The 18,773-nt window shown below is 47.5% G+C and overlaps 2 protein-coding genes across 2 annotated transcripts; one reads left to right on the top strand and one right to left on the bottom strand.

Annotated features, from left to right (window-relative positions):
* Positions 1 to 6,336: 6,336 nt before the first annotated feature.
* Positions 6,337 to 9,518, top strand: LOC136459309 (WRKY DNA-binding transcription factor 70-like). The gene is made up of 3 exons (XM_066459182.1): positions 6,337 to 6,842; positions 7,000 to 7,086; positions 8,414 to 9,518. Exons 1-3 carry the CDS (start codon positions 6,508 to 6,510, stop codon positions 8,952 to 8,954), a joined length of 963 nt encoding a protein of 320 aa, XP_066315279.1. The 5' UTR covers positions 6,337 to 6,507; the 3' UTR covers positions 8,955 to 9,518.
* A 6,295-nt stretch (positions 9,519 to 15,813) lies between these two features.
* Positions 15,814 to 18,422, bottom strand: LOC136461115 (transcription factor WRKY45-1-like). The gene is made up of 3 exons (XM_066460556.1): positions 18,148 to 18,422; positions 17,845 to 17,991; positions 15,814 to 16,489 (listed from the first exon to the last, which is right to left on the bottom strand). Exons 1-3 carry the CDS (start codon positions 18,420 to 18,422, stop codon positions 15,814 to 15,816), a joined length of 1,098 nt encoding a protein of 365 aa, XP_066316653.1.
* Between the last annotated feature and the right edge of the window lie 351 nt (positions 18,423 to 18,773).

The following is an 18,773-nucleotide window of genomic DNA, read 5'->3' as shown; positions in this document are numbered from 1 at the left end:
TTTTAGTAACCTTGTTAGTCACATTGCTTAGTTTGTGTAGCTAAGTATTTGCGCTCTCTAATTAGGCATTGGTTGCCTTGTTATTGAGCATTGCTAGTGAGCTTTGTTAGCTTTGTGCTTTTGCTTACTAGCATGTATAGGAGCTCCCTTGTTATTTAAAGTACTAGTGGCATAGGTTTGTGTGACCTTGCTCCTAGAATTGTTTAGGAGAGCTCTAGCTAGCCCGGCACCTTTGTTGCATAATTGTTATCTTTGCAAGGTGCTAGTGAATATATATAGTGGGGTGTAGTCTTGGCTAGACCGTTAGTTTAAATTCCGCATTTATATCGGTTAGCCGACGCGATTAAGATTTAGAAAAGACTATTCACCCCCCCTCTAGTCACCATCTCGACCCTTCACAGTGCTACATCGTGGGACATGTATATTGTCCTCGTGAGCGGCCTTCGTGAGTGACTCGTGTCCGGCTGCTGGCGCGAGCCGGATCAGGTCACTCACGGATCTAAGCGGCCCTAGAATAGGGGGCTTCGAGCGCGTTGTTCCGTGGCTCGCTCCACGAGTTAGTTGCAATTTTCTAGAGCTGAGGGTGATCCTACATGTGTATGTGGACATATTTGGGCAGAGAGGTCAAGGTCAAAGTGAATGTGACTAATCGATGTACCAGAAGTTGTTGTGGGACTAGTCGTCGTTGCTCAGGGTGCGGCGAGCTTCCGAGCGCTTGCTTGCGATGAGGTCATCATAACTCCTAGGTCATGAGTCAATGGGGACACCCCGTCATGGCTTGGAACGGTCGTGGCTGGCGTGGATCGGCTTCTCGGGCTACCGCGGGCCAGTCGCTGCTGGCTTAACATCCTCGAAGGACTTGCTAGCCCCCGAGGATGACTTCTTCATGTCGGCTTACTATAGCTTCTAGCCGATAACACTTTTGTGTTCCCGAGCTTGAGTCCATCTGGTGCGACGACATCGTTGCCGCTGCGTCTTCGCCTCTAGGTGTGGTTTCCGCTTCCGACAGGGAGTCGTCGTGACCTATCGCTATGGGAGCTGGCTTTGAGCGCATCACGGTTCGATCTGCTCATTGTGGCGTGTGGTGTGCTCAAGGGGCCCGCTTCCTTGGGTGCACGTGCATCCGAGCGATGGTTGATAGCTTGTAGAAATGTGTCGTGCGACTCCTTCATTACGCAAGATCGGATCTAGGCTCTAGGCCTAGCCTTGTGTGGCGTGGCATCAGCCGGCTTCATGATCACCTGTGATGCCACTGTGCGGCGGTGGTTGATTCTGCTGCTCGTGCGCGCCCTGGCTTGTTGCGTCCCGCTAACGGCGGAGGCACTGTGTAGGGCATGGTTCGACCGTCGAGTCTAGTTTTGCCACGCGATGAGCCTGGATAGGGTATGATCGGATGATGAGCGTTGCCCCATTGGTTTAGGCAATCTCATGGTTCCCTAAAAGGATGTGGCCACCATGGGCCATTCCTTGGGTGAGATCACTGTGAGTCGTGGTTGTCTGGCCTCTCGGGTGGAAGTCTCAGCAATGGCCAGTAATGAGAGAGGGCATTGGGCCCCTTACATGGGTGCACTCTGGGATGCAGCCCCCAAGGGTAGTTCCAAGAGTATGTCCACCATGGATCGTGGGATCTAGACCTATGGGATGGAGGTCTGGGTCGTAATAGAGGGCAGATGCGGGCGTCGGCCCTTCGGTGCAGTTAACCGCGTAGTTTCCTAGAAGGATATGGTCTATTGAGGCCATTCCCTAGGCGAGTTCATTGTGAGTCATGGACCTCTGGTTTCCCGAACAGGAGACCTAGCCGTGGCTGACGGTGAGCGAGGGTACTGGCCCCTCTGGGTTGGTGAACTCTAGGATGCTGCCATCAGAGGCAGTCCCGAGAGTGTGTCCACTGCGGGCTACGTGTCCTAGATCTCTATGGCAGAGGTTTGGGTCATAGCCATAGGCGGTCACGGGTGTTGGCCCTTTGATGCTGATGAACTTGTAGTTTTTGCGGCGGATATGGCCGCTATGGGCCATTCCAGCAGCGAGTTCACCGGTAGTGTGAGGAGCCATCACTTCCTTCTCAACAAACGAGAGTGCACGACTGTCCCCTACCTAGCGCAGCAACTGTCGGTGTTTTGTAAACCAGACTAGTAAACTTACAAGATTGCCGCGCTACTCTAGGAAGACGATGGTAGCATCCAATAGACATGAGAATTTGTACTGGTTCAGGCCGGGGTCCTACGTCCAGTCTTAGAGATGATCGAGTGCGTGTTCCTCGCTTGAATGCTCTGAAGTTCTTATAATAGGAGGTGCAAGAAAGGTAGAAGAGATGGAAGGACCTATGCTAGGCAAAGGGCTGCCCGAAGAGAAGCTCCAGGAGCCCTACTACAATAGTGAATGAATGGAATGGTAGAAGATTTGAAATCTTCTCGAAATGGGTGCCCTGGCTACCCTTATATAGAGTTCGAGGCCAGGGCTTGTACAAAGAGGAGGTTCTCTAGACCGAAGGGTCGAGAGCCTGAGGAAGGGCCTAGCTAACTTGGCTTGCAAGCTACGTTGTCTTTTGGTGCATGTCCGGTCGTGGCTATCATCATGGCCTTCTGGCCATGTTGTGGCAGGATGTGGCGTGGCGGTACTGTGTTGGCCGTGGCGGCACTGTAGACTTGATGGTGGTTCATCAGCCATCCTATGCAACTCGGTGTCCGTCGTGGCCTTCGTCATCGTCTCCTAGTTCCCTGGGGTGTCGTACCCGAAGTAGGTAGCTGCCCTGGGTCGTCGTTCGCTTGGTCGCTTCTCGGGGCCGAGGGCCACGACCCCGATTGTCACGATTAGGGTACTCTATCGGTCTGGATGGCCTTTTCATTGAGTCCCATGTCATGGATCCTATCTGAAAGGTCCTAATGGCTAGAGGGGGGTGAATAGCCTATTTAAAAAATTTTACAACAATACTTAACAAACCGGTTAGACAATTATGAGGCGAAGCAAGTGTTGCGCTAGCCTACTAAAATAGCAAGCCACCTACCACAATTCTAGTTTATATAGTTTCTAACCACACTATAGCTATGACGCTATACTAAGTTAGTGTGCTCTCAAAAATCTAACTAAAGAGCCACACTAACCAAACTAACAAGCTCTCACAACTAGCTACGCTAAAGAGGTTGACAACTAGTTTGCGCTAAAGTAAAGAGAGTGAGCAATTTATTTATACCACCGTGTCGAGGAAGGAGCCAATCAATCACAAGAATAAATACCAATGAAGACCAATCACCTCGGAATCAAATAATGACACAATGATTTTTTTACCGAGGTTCACTTGCTTGCCGGCAAGCTAGTCCTCGTTGTGGCGATTCACTCACTTGGAGATTCACGAGCTAATTGGCATCACACGCCAAACGCTCAATAGGGTGCTGCACAACCAACACAAGATGAGGATCACACAAGCCACGAGTAATTCACTAGAGTACCTTTTGGCTCTCCGCTAGGAAAAGGTCAAGAACCCCTCACAATCACCATGATCGGAGCCGGAGACAATCACCACTCTCCGTCGTTTCCAGTAAGCATCCAGAGACGACTTTTCACGACCGGACACGCCCGGTCATGCTCGACTGGACTCACCCAGCGTCCGGTCACTTGGCATTTCCCCTATGCATGACCATGTCAGTGTGACCGGACGCAGCCAGCCAACGTCCGGTCGTTTCAGCGCTAGCGTCCGGTCGATGACCGACGCTGTGCTTCTTCTGCTGCTACTGACCGAACGCGCCGGTCCTTCAGAGACCAGCGTCTGGTCACTTACAGTGACCATGTTCACCTGAGTTTAGGGCGCCGGTGAAGTTTCTAACCCTTGCTCAAATGTGCCAACCACCAAGTGTATCACCTTGTGCACATGTGTTAGCATATTTTCACAAACATTTTCAAGGGTATTAGCACTCCACTAGATCCTAAATGCATATGCACTGAGTTAGAGCATCTAGTGGCACTTTGATAACGCATTTCGATACGAGTTTCACCCCTCTTAATAGTACGGCTATCGAACCTAAATGTGATCATACTCTCTAAGTGTTTTGATCACCAAAACAAAATAGCTCCTACCATTTATACCTTTGCCTTGAGCCTTTTGTTTTTCTTTTTCTTCTTTTCAAGTTCAAGCACTAGATCATCACCATGGCATCACCATCATCATGTCATGATCTTCATTTGCTTCACCACTTGGAATGTGCTACCTATCTCATGATCACTTGATAAACTAGGTTAGCACTTAGGGTTTCATCAATTCACCAAAACCAAACTAGAGCTTTCACCATCCCATAGTGGGTGGGATCGTACAAGCGTCTAGTCGGTTTGTATTTGGACGGTATGTATCATACTCGTTGCCACCGCTGTGCGGTGTTGTCTCGTCGGTGCGGCGTGGCACATGGATGGTGTCTGACCGGGCCGAGGTGACTGTCGTCCCCTCGGTCCTTGCGGGGTCAGTGTGGCATGCCTGCTCTTGTCAGAGCAGGCGCGCCCGACTGCATTCGACCTCCCCTCATCCCTTCCTGGGTCGTGACGGGGAGAGGTCGTGCGTCTTGCGAGTGTCGTGTACTAAGGCGGGTGGAAGTGGTCGGGGATGACCCCGGCCTCAGCGGCTGGCTCGCTCCGCTTGGCTTTCGCTGGGCCTCGGTCGTTCGGGCCTTCGTTAGCTGCTGAATTGTGGGCCACGTGGCCTGCTAACTAATCGGTACCTTGGGACACCCCGAGGTTATAACTCCGCAAGTTGGGTATTACTACAATTGCCATTTGTCGAAACGAGATCATTGGAAATTAATTTACGCAGTTGACCATCTAGTCTAATGCCCAACTGATCAACAAGTAATCGTCAATAATACTTTATATGGTTGGTTATTTGACATAAGGACCGACCGTGCAACTTGTAACCATTGGTTTCACAATTTCCCCGATTGCCCGTTGGCCATTGTTCTTGCCTTTTGGTATTCGTTGTTTCCAGTAGTGAACCTGTCAGGAACAAAGAAGACGTTCAGTAGTATCCATGTATAGATACGGATACCAACGTAGTACTTGAAGTTGTCAACATTCCTTGGATGAAAAATGTAGTCGTCGTCGTCAAATGTCAACACGAGCTGTGTACGTGCTGGTATATTGACCACAAATTCGTCCTTGTTCTAAAATGTGGGGAAAAGACATCTTAATTCTGGATCAAGGAATTTGGTACTGGTATGAGACCTGCTACTACTGCCAGCATCAATGTAGCTGACCAGCTGCTGTACTATTTCTATTCTTTTAAAGAGTATATGCGTTCTAGAAGCAACTAACAAAATTAGTTGTAAAGTTCTTTTAATATATCTTCCTATTACCCTACTATTTTTTCTCAAGTTATATCTATTGTCTAGATAAAATAAATATCATGAAAACCTTTGGCTTTATGAAGAATCTTCCTTTTATCTTCAATTTAGAGAATTAAGACTTGTTAGAAATGAAGAAAAGAAAGAAAGAGATTAAAGATGATTTATTGTTTTTAAACCAACATCAATCTCTAGAACCGGTATCCCAGATTTTTTTATCGACAATTGGCGAACTGCTCTCCCTATATCTAAATCCTTGACTGCGCCCCTACTTTTTAGTATATATAAAAAACAAGTTGGTGGATTTTACGGACCTGGCTAGGGCTAGATCCGATTAAGCGCGCTTCATTCCACAGTTGATTTGATGTTCAAGCAGAAAGTATTGAATCAATTGATGTGATGTGATGTGATAGTTAAAATTTTCTAGATGTTTACAATCCCATATCTAGTTTCTCAATTTGGAAAGATATATGCACGTGATAGGGTGATATTGAAATGAGAGCCATGTATTCTTCATGTTGAGGTAGCTCTCATCTTATGGTTGTACTAAGGGACTGTTTGACCTGGCTTCTAGGGGCTCCGACTCTATCCATAGTTTAATGTTTATCATTGTTTCGCAATTTAGCAAAAATGTACTCCAACTTCGATAATCTAAAAATGAACCGAGAGAGCCGGTGAAACTAATATGGATGACTTCACCGCCTCCTTATATTATGTAGTAGTGCTATAGTGATGCTAGGAGCCGGAGTCCAATAGAGCCTCGCCAAACAAACTCTTATAAAACGACTTGCTGTACGGTCCTGCCAAGTCCACAACTCCGCGTGAGCCGTGGAAGCGGAACGTGCCCCGTGTTGGCTGTTTACCACCACCAAACCAGCACTCCAGCTCGTTCTGAGCTGTGCAGCTGCCGCGAGACTTCTTCCCGCGCTTCCCGGCCTTCCCAGGCCAGGCCTTCCCTCTTCCCCTATATAAAAGCTGGAAGAACGCCTCTTCGTCTACTTCTGCCCAACGGCCCAACCCCTCCTAAGCTTTGCCAAGCTTGCTTTTGTGTACTCTGATCGAGATTTTCCTTACCAACAAACAAAACTAACACGGATTCGCACAGGCCAAAGCACAACGAACTCGCACAGTCCGGCTGCTGCTGCTGCACAACGGACTCTCACATCCCGGCCGGCGGCTCGCAGCCATGCAGACGCAGTCCCGCCTCGCCGTGAACGGCGGCGGCAGCTCGGCCTCGGAGGACGAGCACGAGGCGGTGATCCGCGAGCTGACGCGGGGCCACGAGCTGACGGCGCAGCTGCGGGCGGAGGCCCTTCGCGCGCTGCGCGGGCAGGGCCAGGCCGAGGCCACCGCCGCATTCATCCTGCAGGAGGTGTCCCGCGCCTTCACCGTCTGCCTCTCCATCATGAGCTCGCCCGCCCGCGCGCCGCCGTCGTCCCAACCGCCGCCGACGATGGAAATGGCGCCCGCGCCTGCCCTGGCCCCGCCGCGCCGGAGCCGGGGCGACAGCATTCCAAGAGAGTGAGTTGTCCGCTGCCCGCCCTGCCTGCGCAACAGACAAATGAACCAGCTCCCACTGGTGGCGGTGGGGCGATGCTTAATTTGTTCTAACAAATTATTGCACGCTGATCTAGCTAATCTGTCGCGGTTGTTCGCGTGTGCATTTTGCTCGGCACAGGCAAAGGACGACATCCTCGCCGCACTCCGATGGGCACCAGTGGAGGAAGTACGGCCAGAAGAGGATCACCAAGACGCAGTTCCCGAGGTCCATAATATCCTCTTCCTACTTGGCATAGTACTTCTTGCTAGCTTAGTACTAGTACAAAAAATAAGAAATCAACTACTCCATATATTCAACGCGTTCGGCTGGTATACTCCCGGCTTGTTTCAGCTTATTCTCTCTCACATAATACTATTGAATCATCTAAAATCTACTATTCAATGCACCAGCCGAACGCCCTCATTAGCCCTGGAATATAATCAACGGATGTATTTAATTTTCAGTTGTTCTAAGTCAAGCTATCTTAATTTTAACTAAGTTTGTAGAGAAGAATACTAACCTCTACCATATCAAAGAGATTAATTATAAAAATACATTTCATAATGTATCTAATGAAGCCTATTTGATGTCGTAAATATCTTTCTATAAATTAGATTAAATCTAGAATGGTTTGACTTAGTATAAAGGAAAATCTACTGTATTTCACGACGTAGGTAGTAGATATACTGCGACCGTTCTACTCGTGGAGTGCATATATATACCAGTACCAAACTAGTGTAACCTGCAATAAGCCTAAAAATAACCCTACACCTCCAATAATTCAGCACGGCCGCTGTACAAGAAAAGGGTAAGTTTGCCCTGTTGCTGCAAGCAGGGTAAGATTAGTGAGCGTGACGCATCTAGAGGTAGGCAGCGTGCCAGCAACGGTGTTCCTCTGGATGGACGGGCCGGAATGGGATTGGATGTGGATGTTGTCGTGGATAGCGACGCGTGGCGCCGGGAACGCAAGAGACAAGCGTAAAAAGCCGCTTGATGGAGTTGACACGCACCCCGGCCGTGTGTGTGTTCGCCTTTAAAGATTCTTGAGAGGCCAGCAGAACGAATCGCCCACACATTTGAAAACCATCTAATAAAAAGTTTGATTAGGCCTCTACTCTAGCAAAAGCTGTTGATTAGAGATCATTCTGATGTTGACGCATGTTTTATCTTCCAAGTAAATTAAACTAGCGCTATGCCTTTTCTTTTTCTACATTTTTTTTCTTGACCAGCTTTTTGTCCCCGAAAGTAACATCTCCGCCCGGTGTACTTCTCGTGTGCGTAGATTAGTACGTGCTTTGCTATTACCACTGTGGTTTAATTTTGCCCATGCGTGGAACTATAATCTTGTAGCTTAGACCTCGGTAAGGGACGAGTAGTGCCAGTAGTATTTTACTCGGGGCATCTTCCTTACGTCACAGCTAGTGACGTCGGATGCGATAGTTCCTGCATTATTTAGCCGCCATGTGCTGGGATGGATAGGCTGATCTGATTCCAACAAGTAAGCGTGCTGTCCTACCTGCTGTGCTCACTTTTGTACGCACGTGCTGCGCAGGTGCTACTTCAAGTGCAGCTTCCACCGCGAGCGCAACTGCCGGGCCACCAAGCAAGTGCAGCAGTGCAGCAACGACGACCCGCCCCAGTACGTCGTCATGTACTTCAACGACCACACGTGCGACACGGCGGCGACCTCGGGGATGATGCCGCTGGACGACCTGTCCGGGCTGGTGATGGCACGCCAGCAGGCCGCGGCCGGCCAGGCAGGCGCCCGCGCGCTGCTGGACGGACGCGGCGTCCAGGAGGAGCACGAGCGCCGGCTGTTCGTCTCGTCGCTCGCCTGCGTGCTGGGGGGCCACCAGCAGCAGTCTCCTGCGGGCAGCGGAACCACCGCCGCCGTTAACGTGGGGCATCAGCAGGAGCCGCCGCCGCGGGCCCGCACGCGCGACGACGCGCCTGCGGGCGTTGACGCGCCCGGTGAGATGCCGCGCATCATTGATGTGGACGTGGCGGGGCTGGATGTCATGGACTACGATGTGACGGACGCGCTGTGTTTCGGCGATTCCTACGACCTACCTGGCGACGGTTTTCCGTTTTGATAAGAGGGCGCAGCGCAGCCGCGCAGGCGCACCACATGCATCTTCTCGCGAAACGTAGTACGTGTCAGGCCCGAGATAGTTTAATCGGGCGAGACGGGTCATTGAACCTTTGGTGTGCGTGATCTATATTCAGTCTGTTCGCTCGTTGGTTTTAGTTAGGACTTATCAGTCAATCAATAGTGTTTTTTTTCTCACAACAAATCAGCACCAGTCAGGCTTATCAGTCCAGAAACCAACCAGCGAACATGCCGAATGACTGCTATATATATATACACACACATAGAGCATATGCGTACGTACCGCGTCGTTGTAGAATACTGTCATAGTACTATATCTATCTATAGTACTTATCTAGCAGTAGTAAATACATACACTTGCAGTAGCTTACAGCCGGGGTTTGCGTATCTCTAGTTAAGTTTTGGTCAGGCCGGCGTGATTAATTTTCAAGTGCTTTTTTTATGTTAATCAGCACGTCTACTAGCATGTAGAACTATCAATTGATGTCATGTAGTTCCTTCTTTTGTTTCACTATTACAAGTGTACAATGTTTTACATGTACCACTATGGATAAAAAGAAAAAAAAAAGAGACCAGCATATTCTTAATTTTTTTGTCAATTTTGCTAGCAGCCTTATGAAAATCCAATGACTAGTAATCATTCCACCACCTCATGTGTATTAAACACAGCCAACCGATCAATCCACACCCACCACCCTCTCACGCTCAACATCAGTCCAATCAGGTTACTAGGGGTGACCATTCAGTCCAACCAAACCGCGAACCAATGGGTTCTTCGGTTATATTGGAAGTTAGACATCTAAAAGCAGATCAGTTAGTTTTAAAACTTAGGATGGACCAGGTAAGTTCGATCTCGGTTAGTTTGGTTCGGCCTCAGTCATGTCCAAACTAATCAACCGGACAAGACTAACAACCACTAAATAGCATAATTTTTAGCAAATCTTAATTAGCAATATTTTATTTCGATTTCAAGGCAAAAATGACAAGACAACATATAGATAAAACAAAATGATAAGAGTGATATAAAAACATTAGAATGAAAACTATATGACTAAAAATAGTTCAAAGTATACATTATGTCAACAAAATCTAATTATTTGGTTACCCGAGCCATATAACTGAAGTCGTGGTGCTGATCGCATGGTTTGCCTCCTCTCTCGCGGCCGTATGTTGGTCACCTCCTGTGTCTTTCCGTTTAACCTCTTTAATTCGGCATTAGCTTCGTTAGAGAAAGCCATGCGTGAACTACAAAGCACGGGATTAACCGAACTAACTATAATAAGTTTGGGTAGTATGGACTCAAGACCAAACTAGTGACCAAAAACTTCGGTCCAGTCTCGGTTAGTTTGGTTCGACCTTCGGTCAATTATGCCCAACCCTAACGATTATCTTCCCTTTACCCTTTGTCATCACTTGACCTTTAGTGCCACATTGGTGGTATTTTTTCTAATCACATTACACGACGTCATTCACTTAAAGAATAATACTATTAAATTCTAGAATAAATCCACAAAAATATGACCACATATGTCATGTCAAGGACTTGCACCTATGTTCGTAGATTTCACCATAGGCAACCTAACCAATCAAGTTACGCTCAGTTTGCCATCGATGGCTCAAGTTGTTGCATCTTGCCAGCCGTATCATCGTTAGCCTCGCAAGCCCTTCCGCCACACTTCATGTTGGTATCCTCTTCTTTTGTCTAGAATTACGCACAAACATAGTGATGGAAGCTAGATTCATTTATCGAGCTAGGTTAGACTAGCCACAATGTGGGTCTTCTACCGATGCTTGGAACTCAACTCTATCTTTTAACCTTGTGCAACACACTATGGTATGCAGTGTTGGAAAAAAGATTCTCAACATTGACATTTCTTCTCTACCCGGTGCATGATGGCTCATGGGCCCGCATGGCAGTAAATGCAAATGCACTTGCCAACACACAAGGCTGGTACATTTTCTGCTTGTTTGTTTGTAACATATAGGGCCCACATCGATGCTTACGCATTGTAGCTAAAGCTAAAATCGAATACGTATGATTGGGTGATGTTTCAAGCATCAAACAGGCTATGAATAGTCTTATATGATCCCATCAACATTTTACAGATGCTTCAAAATAACTTTGTTTCATAGAAAATAACTCCAATGGAACAAGTGTATCAGCCTGTTTGGTTGGCTGGTTCGTATCGTTGCTGGTTCGTGAAGAAGTACTACTGATTGGTTTGTGTGAGAGAAAAATACTGTTCCGACTGGAAATTTACGATCGTTTACGACAAGCCACAGCCAAACGAACAGGCTGATAATCCATAAATGGTCACCCCAACCACAATGTACGGCATAAGGTATGTCAACTGAAAGCAAATTTCTGAATCAAAATTGACTCTCTGTTCCTCTTTGATAGTCCTAGGATATATTGGCCACCACGAACAATTCCTATATCAGAGGATATCTTATCATCTATATATAACAATAAAAAAATCGCATATATATTCATTAATATCATTTGTCATAAGCCTGCACAAGTGCACAAGACTAGAATCATGTACAAATATATGAGACAAAACATCACTGTAGAACTAAGGTATATTCCATTGCCACATGCATCTATTGGGGAAGAACAAAAACTTTCTAACTTCAATCATCCTCACTAGCACTGAAGACATAACTCGCTCAAAGTCTAAAAGCAGGCAACAATATAATAAGTCAGAAAAAAGTAATCAATGTGAACCACTTAAGAGCAAAGCAATTCGAAGGTGTGAAAGGGTTTCATGCGGATAGCTATATAATTTTCCTATGTAGCAATAGAACATGTGGCAAGTATAGGTATCTCATATCCAAGTTTCCATCTCAAGATATTCTCACCAATATGGACAAAAAGTCCAAAAATCCCAAATCAAGCCGATAAGGAAATGAAAAATCTCAACATTATCTCATCGGCTAAAAGAAGACACATCTCAACAGAATAGGAGGTTGAATACTATAGTAATATAGTTAGGCTAACAAACACATGACCGAGGACGCACCTATATGGATAGTTCAAACTATATAGGGTTTGTAAAACTTTACCCACATAAAAGCATGCTTAGTGTGGCGTATGACCATCATAGTGATCCAATATCATCCTTGGTGCCAATCCTTACTAATCTTGGGGTGAGCCTTGTCAGTCTTTTACATATGGAATGTGCGTTCACTTAGGCCCATGAAGCATGGTTATACCAACTTAACCCTTAATCAATTTGACCAAAGCACCTCTCTCTAAAATGTGCACAAACACTAATATATATATATCTATTACAAGTAACTACCACTGAACTCGTCAAGTCCGGAGGATGCTCAAAGTACCCACCATAGGTATGATCAATAGGGGGTACCAAGTCCATATCACCGGTGATGATACTTGATGACAATGCCCTGATCACTCGTTTTGGTCTAGTATACTAAATGATATCGGTAAACAAAGGTGTATTCCCTAATCAGCTTGACTTGCATGGACATGCATTCACATGCTCATATAAGATTTTTTGTGAAAAGGTTTAGATTTTCTCAAACAAAATATAACATAGCTTTTGTGGTATGTTACAAACTTTCAATGTCATGTATGCCCCGTCCCCCAAGGCTCGGAATCATGAAGCATAGTGGGATATTCAACTCACTTTATCCTTTTAAGAACATCTTTTTTGTTCTTTCTACATTATTAAAATTTGTGTGGCACTTTATCAGTCATTTATTCCATGTATAATAATAGAACTTGAGCATGTTCTTAGGGGGGCCAACCGTGGAAACATGCTTAAATGGCAAACCCTTTGATACAAGTGGTTATACACATGTATGATTAAGCGCGATAGCATAAGGAAAAAGTCGAAAAAGGAGGGACATGGCTCATCATGGCCCCTTTCGGCCTCTGAGTACTCATACTACCACACTAGCTAGACCACGAAATCAAAAGCACGGCCAAAACAGAAGGCGTGGTGCTGGAATTCAACAAGATAAAGCTCCAACATGAAGACAAGACCCTGTATTCTCCAATGATTTGCGACCGTCGCCATGCATGGTGACCTTTCCGGTCTGAGCGAGCAAGTTCTCGCTTTTGCTGCTGATGGGCGTACCAGTGCGTTGCAGTTTTTGAAAAAAAAACAATGTGAGTTGCAGTTTGAACGGGCCAATTTTATTGCAGTAGTAGTAGTATATACTCTCTCCGTTTTAAATTATAAGTCACCTTGACCTTTTTAGTTCATCTATTTTGCTATATATCTAGATATATTATTATATCTAGATGTATAACGAAATGAATGTAAAAAAAAATTTAAAGCGATTTATAATTTAGAACGTAGGGAGTATAATATATAAAAAGAAATAAAGGAGCAGCAACATGGACAATCTGCTACTGCGTGGACGTGGTTCCTGGTGTGAACGCACGCGGTGGGCACTGGAGCCCGTGCGGCTTGCCGCTATAGACCCGCGTCAGACGTCACCCGAGTACCCGACCCCGACCACGCAGATCATACATCCACTACGGCTTATGGGTCTGCGCGCCCAGCTTTCGGCTGACACCGATGAGCAGCCGGATCCATCTGGGGAATGGCTGCTGACGCGCGCGCGCGGGCTGAGCTCTGACGGTGACATCAGGGACGCGGGCGTCACGCTGCGGCCGCTACGTCGACGTCATGCGGGTCTGCGTTCGCCGTTCGCGTTCCGTGCCGTTCCGTGCGTGCTCGTCCCCACTTGCGCCCGGATGGCCAAGTGTGTGGATGATGGCGAAGCCCGGTCCCCTTTGGTTTTCCGCGCGTGCAAAACATTGAGCCGCTGTAGCCAACGCCTTTTCTCCTGTGCTCACTCGCTAGCTGTCCCAGTCCCTGCCTTTCGCGATCCCTCTCGTCGCAGCTGTCTGCCATGGCTACGCCGGCCGAGTGAGTACGTATGTAGATATGTACGGGCATATATACGTAGCATGGGAATCCAAGCTCTGTTATTCGGGCCGAGAGCTGCGTATACGTATCTACATGTGTACATACGACATAGTGATCAGAACCAAATACGTAGTACTCGTACGAGTATTTATTTGACAAGAGAGACCGTCCGTCCGATTGATAATCCTTGTCGGGATCGGAAGCTTCGGTTTGTCCACGAACTTGCTCGAAGAGGCGCGGCCTAATCTGCTTGGAGGCGCCACAAACGTGTAGCAGCAAGAGGAGCTTCTTCCGCCCTTGGAGAAAGAGACAACTGATCCATGGATTCCATATTTCCATTCCACAGTGACAGAAACATCGGTCGGTCGGTCGGTTCTATTAAGTGCATGCATTGTCGTCACTGCCCGTCCGTCCCACTTTCGATCAACATCATGAACCAGATCCCTCCCGTGCGTAAGAAGCAACCTCGGAGAGGACGGAGGGTCAACGCCTGCTTGTCGCGCACTCCACTCCAAGCGAGCAGTCGTACGTTCATGAACGGAGCTGTGTTACATGCATCGACCCATCCACGTCAACAGGTGCCGGCCGGCCGGCCGCCGTCGTTCGCACACCGGACGGAGCCTCGCTTCCATTTTGGGTGGACCGGCCGGCTATGCCTACTATGCTTGGTTTGTTTTGTCACGAAGCGGCGAAACGTGCATGTCACCTCGGCGGGTGCAGGCGCAAAGAATGACAAAGAATGCGGCGCGATTACGGCCGGGATGGGAAGCGACGCGACGCCAACACCAAACACGCACTGCGGGCCGGGGGTCTTCGTCCGTTCCTGTTCAATTCTGAGAAGTTTCGTTTGGCTTGCCGCACACCATTGTCACACTTCACACTGACTGCCGGTCTTCGTCAACCTCGACTCAGTTGTGTGCTATAGAGAGCAGAAGTCGGTCCTTTTGTGAAATTGTTAATTGGGCCGGTTAATTCGATCAGCCTGCGGGCCGAGATGTGCTGAGGCCGGGCTGCCGTCGCACTCTATCATTCCATTCCGGTCCAGCCCATAAGGGACGACGTGATGACTGACAAGAGAAGAGAATGAATACTACCGTACCTTGCACTTGAAAAAAAATACTACTACTACTACTACCGTTTCAGACTTCAGTGTTTGCACATATTGTCACACACTCTTGTCTTCTCTCAGGGCGTGATTGGTTGTCCGAACCGGATCATCATTTGGCTCATCCCGTATCCTTTGGTGCATTCGTCTGTGTTTGATTACTCTACTCGCATCTTTCTCCTGCTTCATCCCGTGTAGATTCCCTCCATCCCGCACGGCTCTGTCTTCTGGATTTCTCCTTCCCTCATGGTGTAGGATGACTTATTCACCTAGGATGCAGGGACCCATGCGTCAGACACCCAAAAAAACTAATGCATGCATGCAACCAAACACAACCCCATCTCATACTGAACCAACAGCCAAGACAACCAAACACGACCACCTGCACGAGCTCAACTTGACTTCTTCGATCCTATACAGCCTGACCATCCTAGCTGAAGGCTCGCTCTGTAACCAATCACGCCTCACGCCCTCAGTGCTACAAACACAGGGTCCGTCACGCATGGTGGTCACGGCTCACGACTCACAACTACTCATAATAAAGTGACCCGACACTGATCCACAGTACGTACTCTCGACAACACCGACTGCCTACTTCAGCCTTCAGGACACTCGATCACGCACTAGCTCTAGCCACGTATTACAGCGACCGGCCGTTTGCCTGCCGGTCGGCTCCATCGACCATCGTTCGTGTTCGTCTGATCGATACCTCTGTCACTGTCACCACTCACCATCAGTGATCCATGTGGTGGCCCTGCATGCTGCTAGCTGCAGCTTCCATGCAGCATGCTTTTGCGTTGAGTATATTTGTGGGCACAGTGCCATTAACCTCAACGCCAAGCACCCGCGGAGGGGTGCCGCGGCCACTCCGTGTCCGCGAGCCGGGCGGCATCCACGTGCATGTCGCGGTGGTCCATCATCAGCTGATCCTGATCGGCCTCCCCCACCGCACAAAACGGCGAGGGATCCCAGCAAAAGTCCGTGTCGTCGATCATCATCGTCGTCATCGCCCCACCATCTTCCGCGACGCCCACGCTCGCCGAGTGTCCGGCGGAGGCCTGCATCGGCGGGGGCACGTACGGCGACGCTGCAGCAGGTTCGCTTGCGCCCGCTTCGGCTGCTGGCGGCCACGGGGACGGCAACGGCGACGGCGCGGCTCCGCGGATGACGTCCGCGAGGCACGAGACGATGGTCTCGTTCTCTTGGGCGCTGCCGCCGGCGCCGATGCGGGGAAACGACGAGGACAGATCGTCGAACAGGACGCCGCCGTCGTCTCTCGCGGCGTCCACGACCCCGAGGACGCGGTACGGCCGGTTCGTGGTCCGGGGCGACGCCGCCATCCTCGCAGCGCCGCCGTTGGCAATGGCACGGAGCACATGGCACGTGTGCTCGTTCACGTAGGTGACCTCGAACATGGGAGGCGACAGCTGGCCCCGGCTGCCGTCCTGCTGCTGCACCTTCTTCTTCGCTTCGCAGCGCCGGTCGCGGCTGCACCTGAAGTAGTACCTGCAGAGTGCAGAGATTGCCAGCTACGATTAGGAAAGGGGTTGCTGCTGATGACCATGGCCCTCGCGCATTAATTGTTTCCAAAACAGGACAAGGGACGACCATACTGTACTATGGATGGATGGGGTGGTGGTTAAGCTTGACCATGCATGTTGACGACGCAGGTCAAGTCGTCGGCCGGCTGTGCAAGCGTGCATCTCATTGTGTTCCAGATGATGGCAGTGAAATGGACTTAGTCGCGTGGTTAAGCTACTAATTACTATGAAATGGCTTGGACATTATATGTGTAATGTGTTGCAGGTAATCAAGCGTGGCTTGCTTTGTAGTAGTAGATGGCGCACGAATTTCTATGAGTACCAATGACTTATTATTGCAGGATATATGCACCATAATCCCAACAGAATTCTTATGAAATTCCCTTATTACATTGACAAAGGGGCACTGCTCATTAGTCATTACAAACACCAGCAATTCTTGGTTAAACAAGGTGTTTATTATGTGGATCTATGAACAAACATTCATAGATCATAGATCGAGCCAACCTCTTCGGATGGCAACCTTTCGGAGAACATGTCGCTTTTATTGTATCTAATATTTTCAGATTAATAGATTTTACTAAGGGTTTGTTTGAATCCACCAACTAAATTTTAGCTGGCTAAATTTAGCTACTAGGGATCCAAATGACATAGTAAAAAACCAGCTAAAGTTTAGCTGAGTCTAGCTATTTCAACCTAGCTAAACTCAGCTAAAGTTTACTTGAGTCTATGAGCTAGAGGATCAAAAACCCCGCTAAAGTTTAGCTAAGAGAATTTTTAGCTAACTAGAGTTTATTATAGTTTTATCCTAAATCAAACATCTCTAATTCTAACAAAGTTTTCTTTTTAAAAAAATACTAACATCTACATGTTCAAATAAATACACTGCCAAACCATGTTAGATTGAGAATTTAATAAACTAATTGGATGTTATAGATTTTGGTATTTTTTAAAGTTAAAATAAACTATAATTTAGAACCGATGGAGTAGTACCGTATTGTTTACTAGATGGAGACTGTATTTTTTTTATAACACCACCGTATGACAATGCATGCCCTAGCTTCTAAGCACCACAAATTGAACCACAGTTATTTTACTAGCAATTTCTTCGAAAGTATGATTTCTTTCATATAAATATAGTATAATGTTATGAAAAAAAATTCTGACAAATCTAATATAAACCTATCTTACATCTTTTTCGAAGAAAACCTATCTTACATTTAGTTATATATTGATGGTCGAAGTTAAAAAAAAAGTTTTACTCATAGAAATTCTTAAACAACATGTTTTCTTGAATTGGAGGGATTATAGGACTTTCACCTCACGAAATTGCAGTTCTTTATGTTCTTTTGCCCGTATTTTCGCCACTCGTAACCATCCTTGTATGGCGAGGCCGTAATCTCCTTCCTAGTAACCCCATCTTCTCTACTCTTCTTGACGGGAGTAACCACTTCTCCACTATCACTCCTAGCAACAGCATGGTGAATATTCGTAATTAATAACCAATCCAAACACAGTCCGAACCAAGCAAGCAAAGTTTCTCAGAAAAAGAAAAAAAAAGGGTAAACAAAGTTGAAATGACAAAGACACAAAATCCACACGCCTTCAGTAATCAGCATATACCTTGCACGCTTATCCTTTTTCGCCGCCTGAATGATGACGCCGGAGCTATTGCCGGTCCTTATCTCCGGCGCCGTCCTCACTCTTGTCACTGTGTTACTGTTCAGCATGGACATGGATACCTTGAACACTCGTGAGAGCTCTTGGCTGAACGCCATGGCCTCCTGCTGGCCGAGGCTATCCAGGGGACGGCCACCGAGCAATGCCTGGAGCTGTGTGTTGAGATGGTAACCGTTGGCGAGCACATCGAACAGCTTGGCGTCATGATCGAATGCCATCTTTGATTTTCAGACGATGACCAAAGATATCGGGTCAAGTATATAGTAGGAGTCGAGAGGGGTTTTTTTGTGGTATCTAGCTGTGGGTCTTGCTGAAGCGAGTATTTATGCAGACAGACCGCTGACTGCGATCAACCTAGCTTGCCAATACTTTTTCAGAGATTGCTCACCTTTGAGCTTAATTGACTAGCTCAAACTCCTTTTCATTAATCTAAGTTGATCACTAATGTCGGCAGGGTCTTTTCATTTGATGATCCCGGTCTTCTGACTGACGGATCTATGGACAGACTATATAGATAGATAGAGAGGTTGACTGCTCTGTGCCACGCATTATCATATGCTGATTGCAAA

This window comes from Miscanthus floridulus, chromosome 6, assembly GCF_019320115.1.
Source record: "Miscanthus floridulus cultivar M001 chromosome 6, ASM1932011v1, whole genome shotgun sequence".
Lineage (NCBI taxonomy): Eukaryota > Viridiplantae > Streptophyta > Magnoliopsida > Poales > Poaceae > Miscanthus > Miscanthus floridulus.
This window is presented reverse-complemented; position numbering and strand designations above follow the sequence as displayed.

What these genes read in the sequence shown, in the direction of transcription:
- LOC136461115 (XM_066460556.1), bottom strand. Translation starts at nt 18,422, where the DNA reads ATGGCATTCGATCATGACGCCAAGCTGTTCGATGTGCTCGCCAACGGT. An exon ending in AAAAAGGATAAGCGTGCAAG is followed by an intron (nt 17,992 to 18,147) that starts GTATATGCTGAT and finishes TGCTGTTGCTAG; the next exon opens with GAGTGATAGTGGAGAAGTGG. An exon ending in AAGAACTGCAATTTCGTGAG is followed by an intron (nt 16,490 to 17,844) that starts GTGAAAGTCCTA and finishes TGCACTCTGCAG; the next exon opens with GTACTACTTCAGGTGCAGCC.
- LOC136459309 (XM_066459182.1), top strand. Translation starts at nt 6,508, where the DNA reads ATGCAGACGCAGTCCCGCCTCGCCGTGAACGGCGGCGGCAGCTCGGCC. An exon ending in GGCGACAGCATTCCAAGAGA is followed by an intron (nt 6,843 to 6,999) that starts GTGAGTTGTCCG and finishes TGCTCGGCACAG; the next exon opens with GCAAAGGACGACATCCTCGC. An exon ending in ACCAAGACGCAGTTCCCGAG is followed by an intron (nt 7,087 to 8,413) that starts GTCCATAATATC and finishes CGTGCTGCGCAG; the next exon opens with GTGCTACTTCAAGTGCAGCT.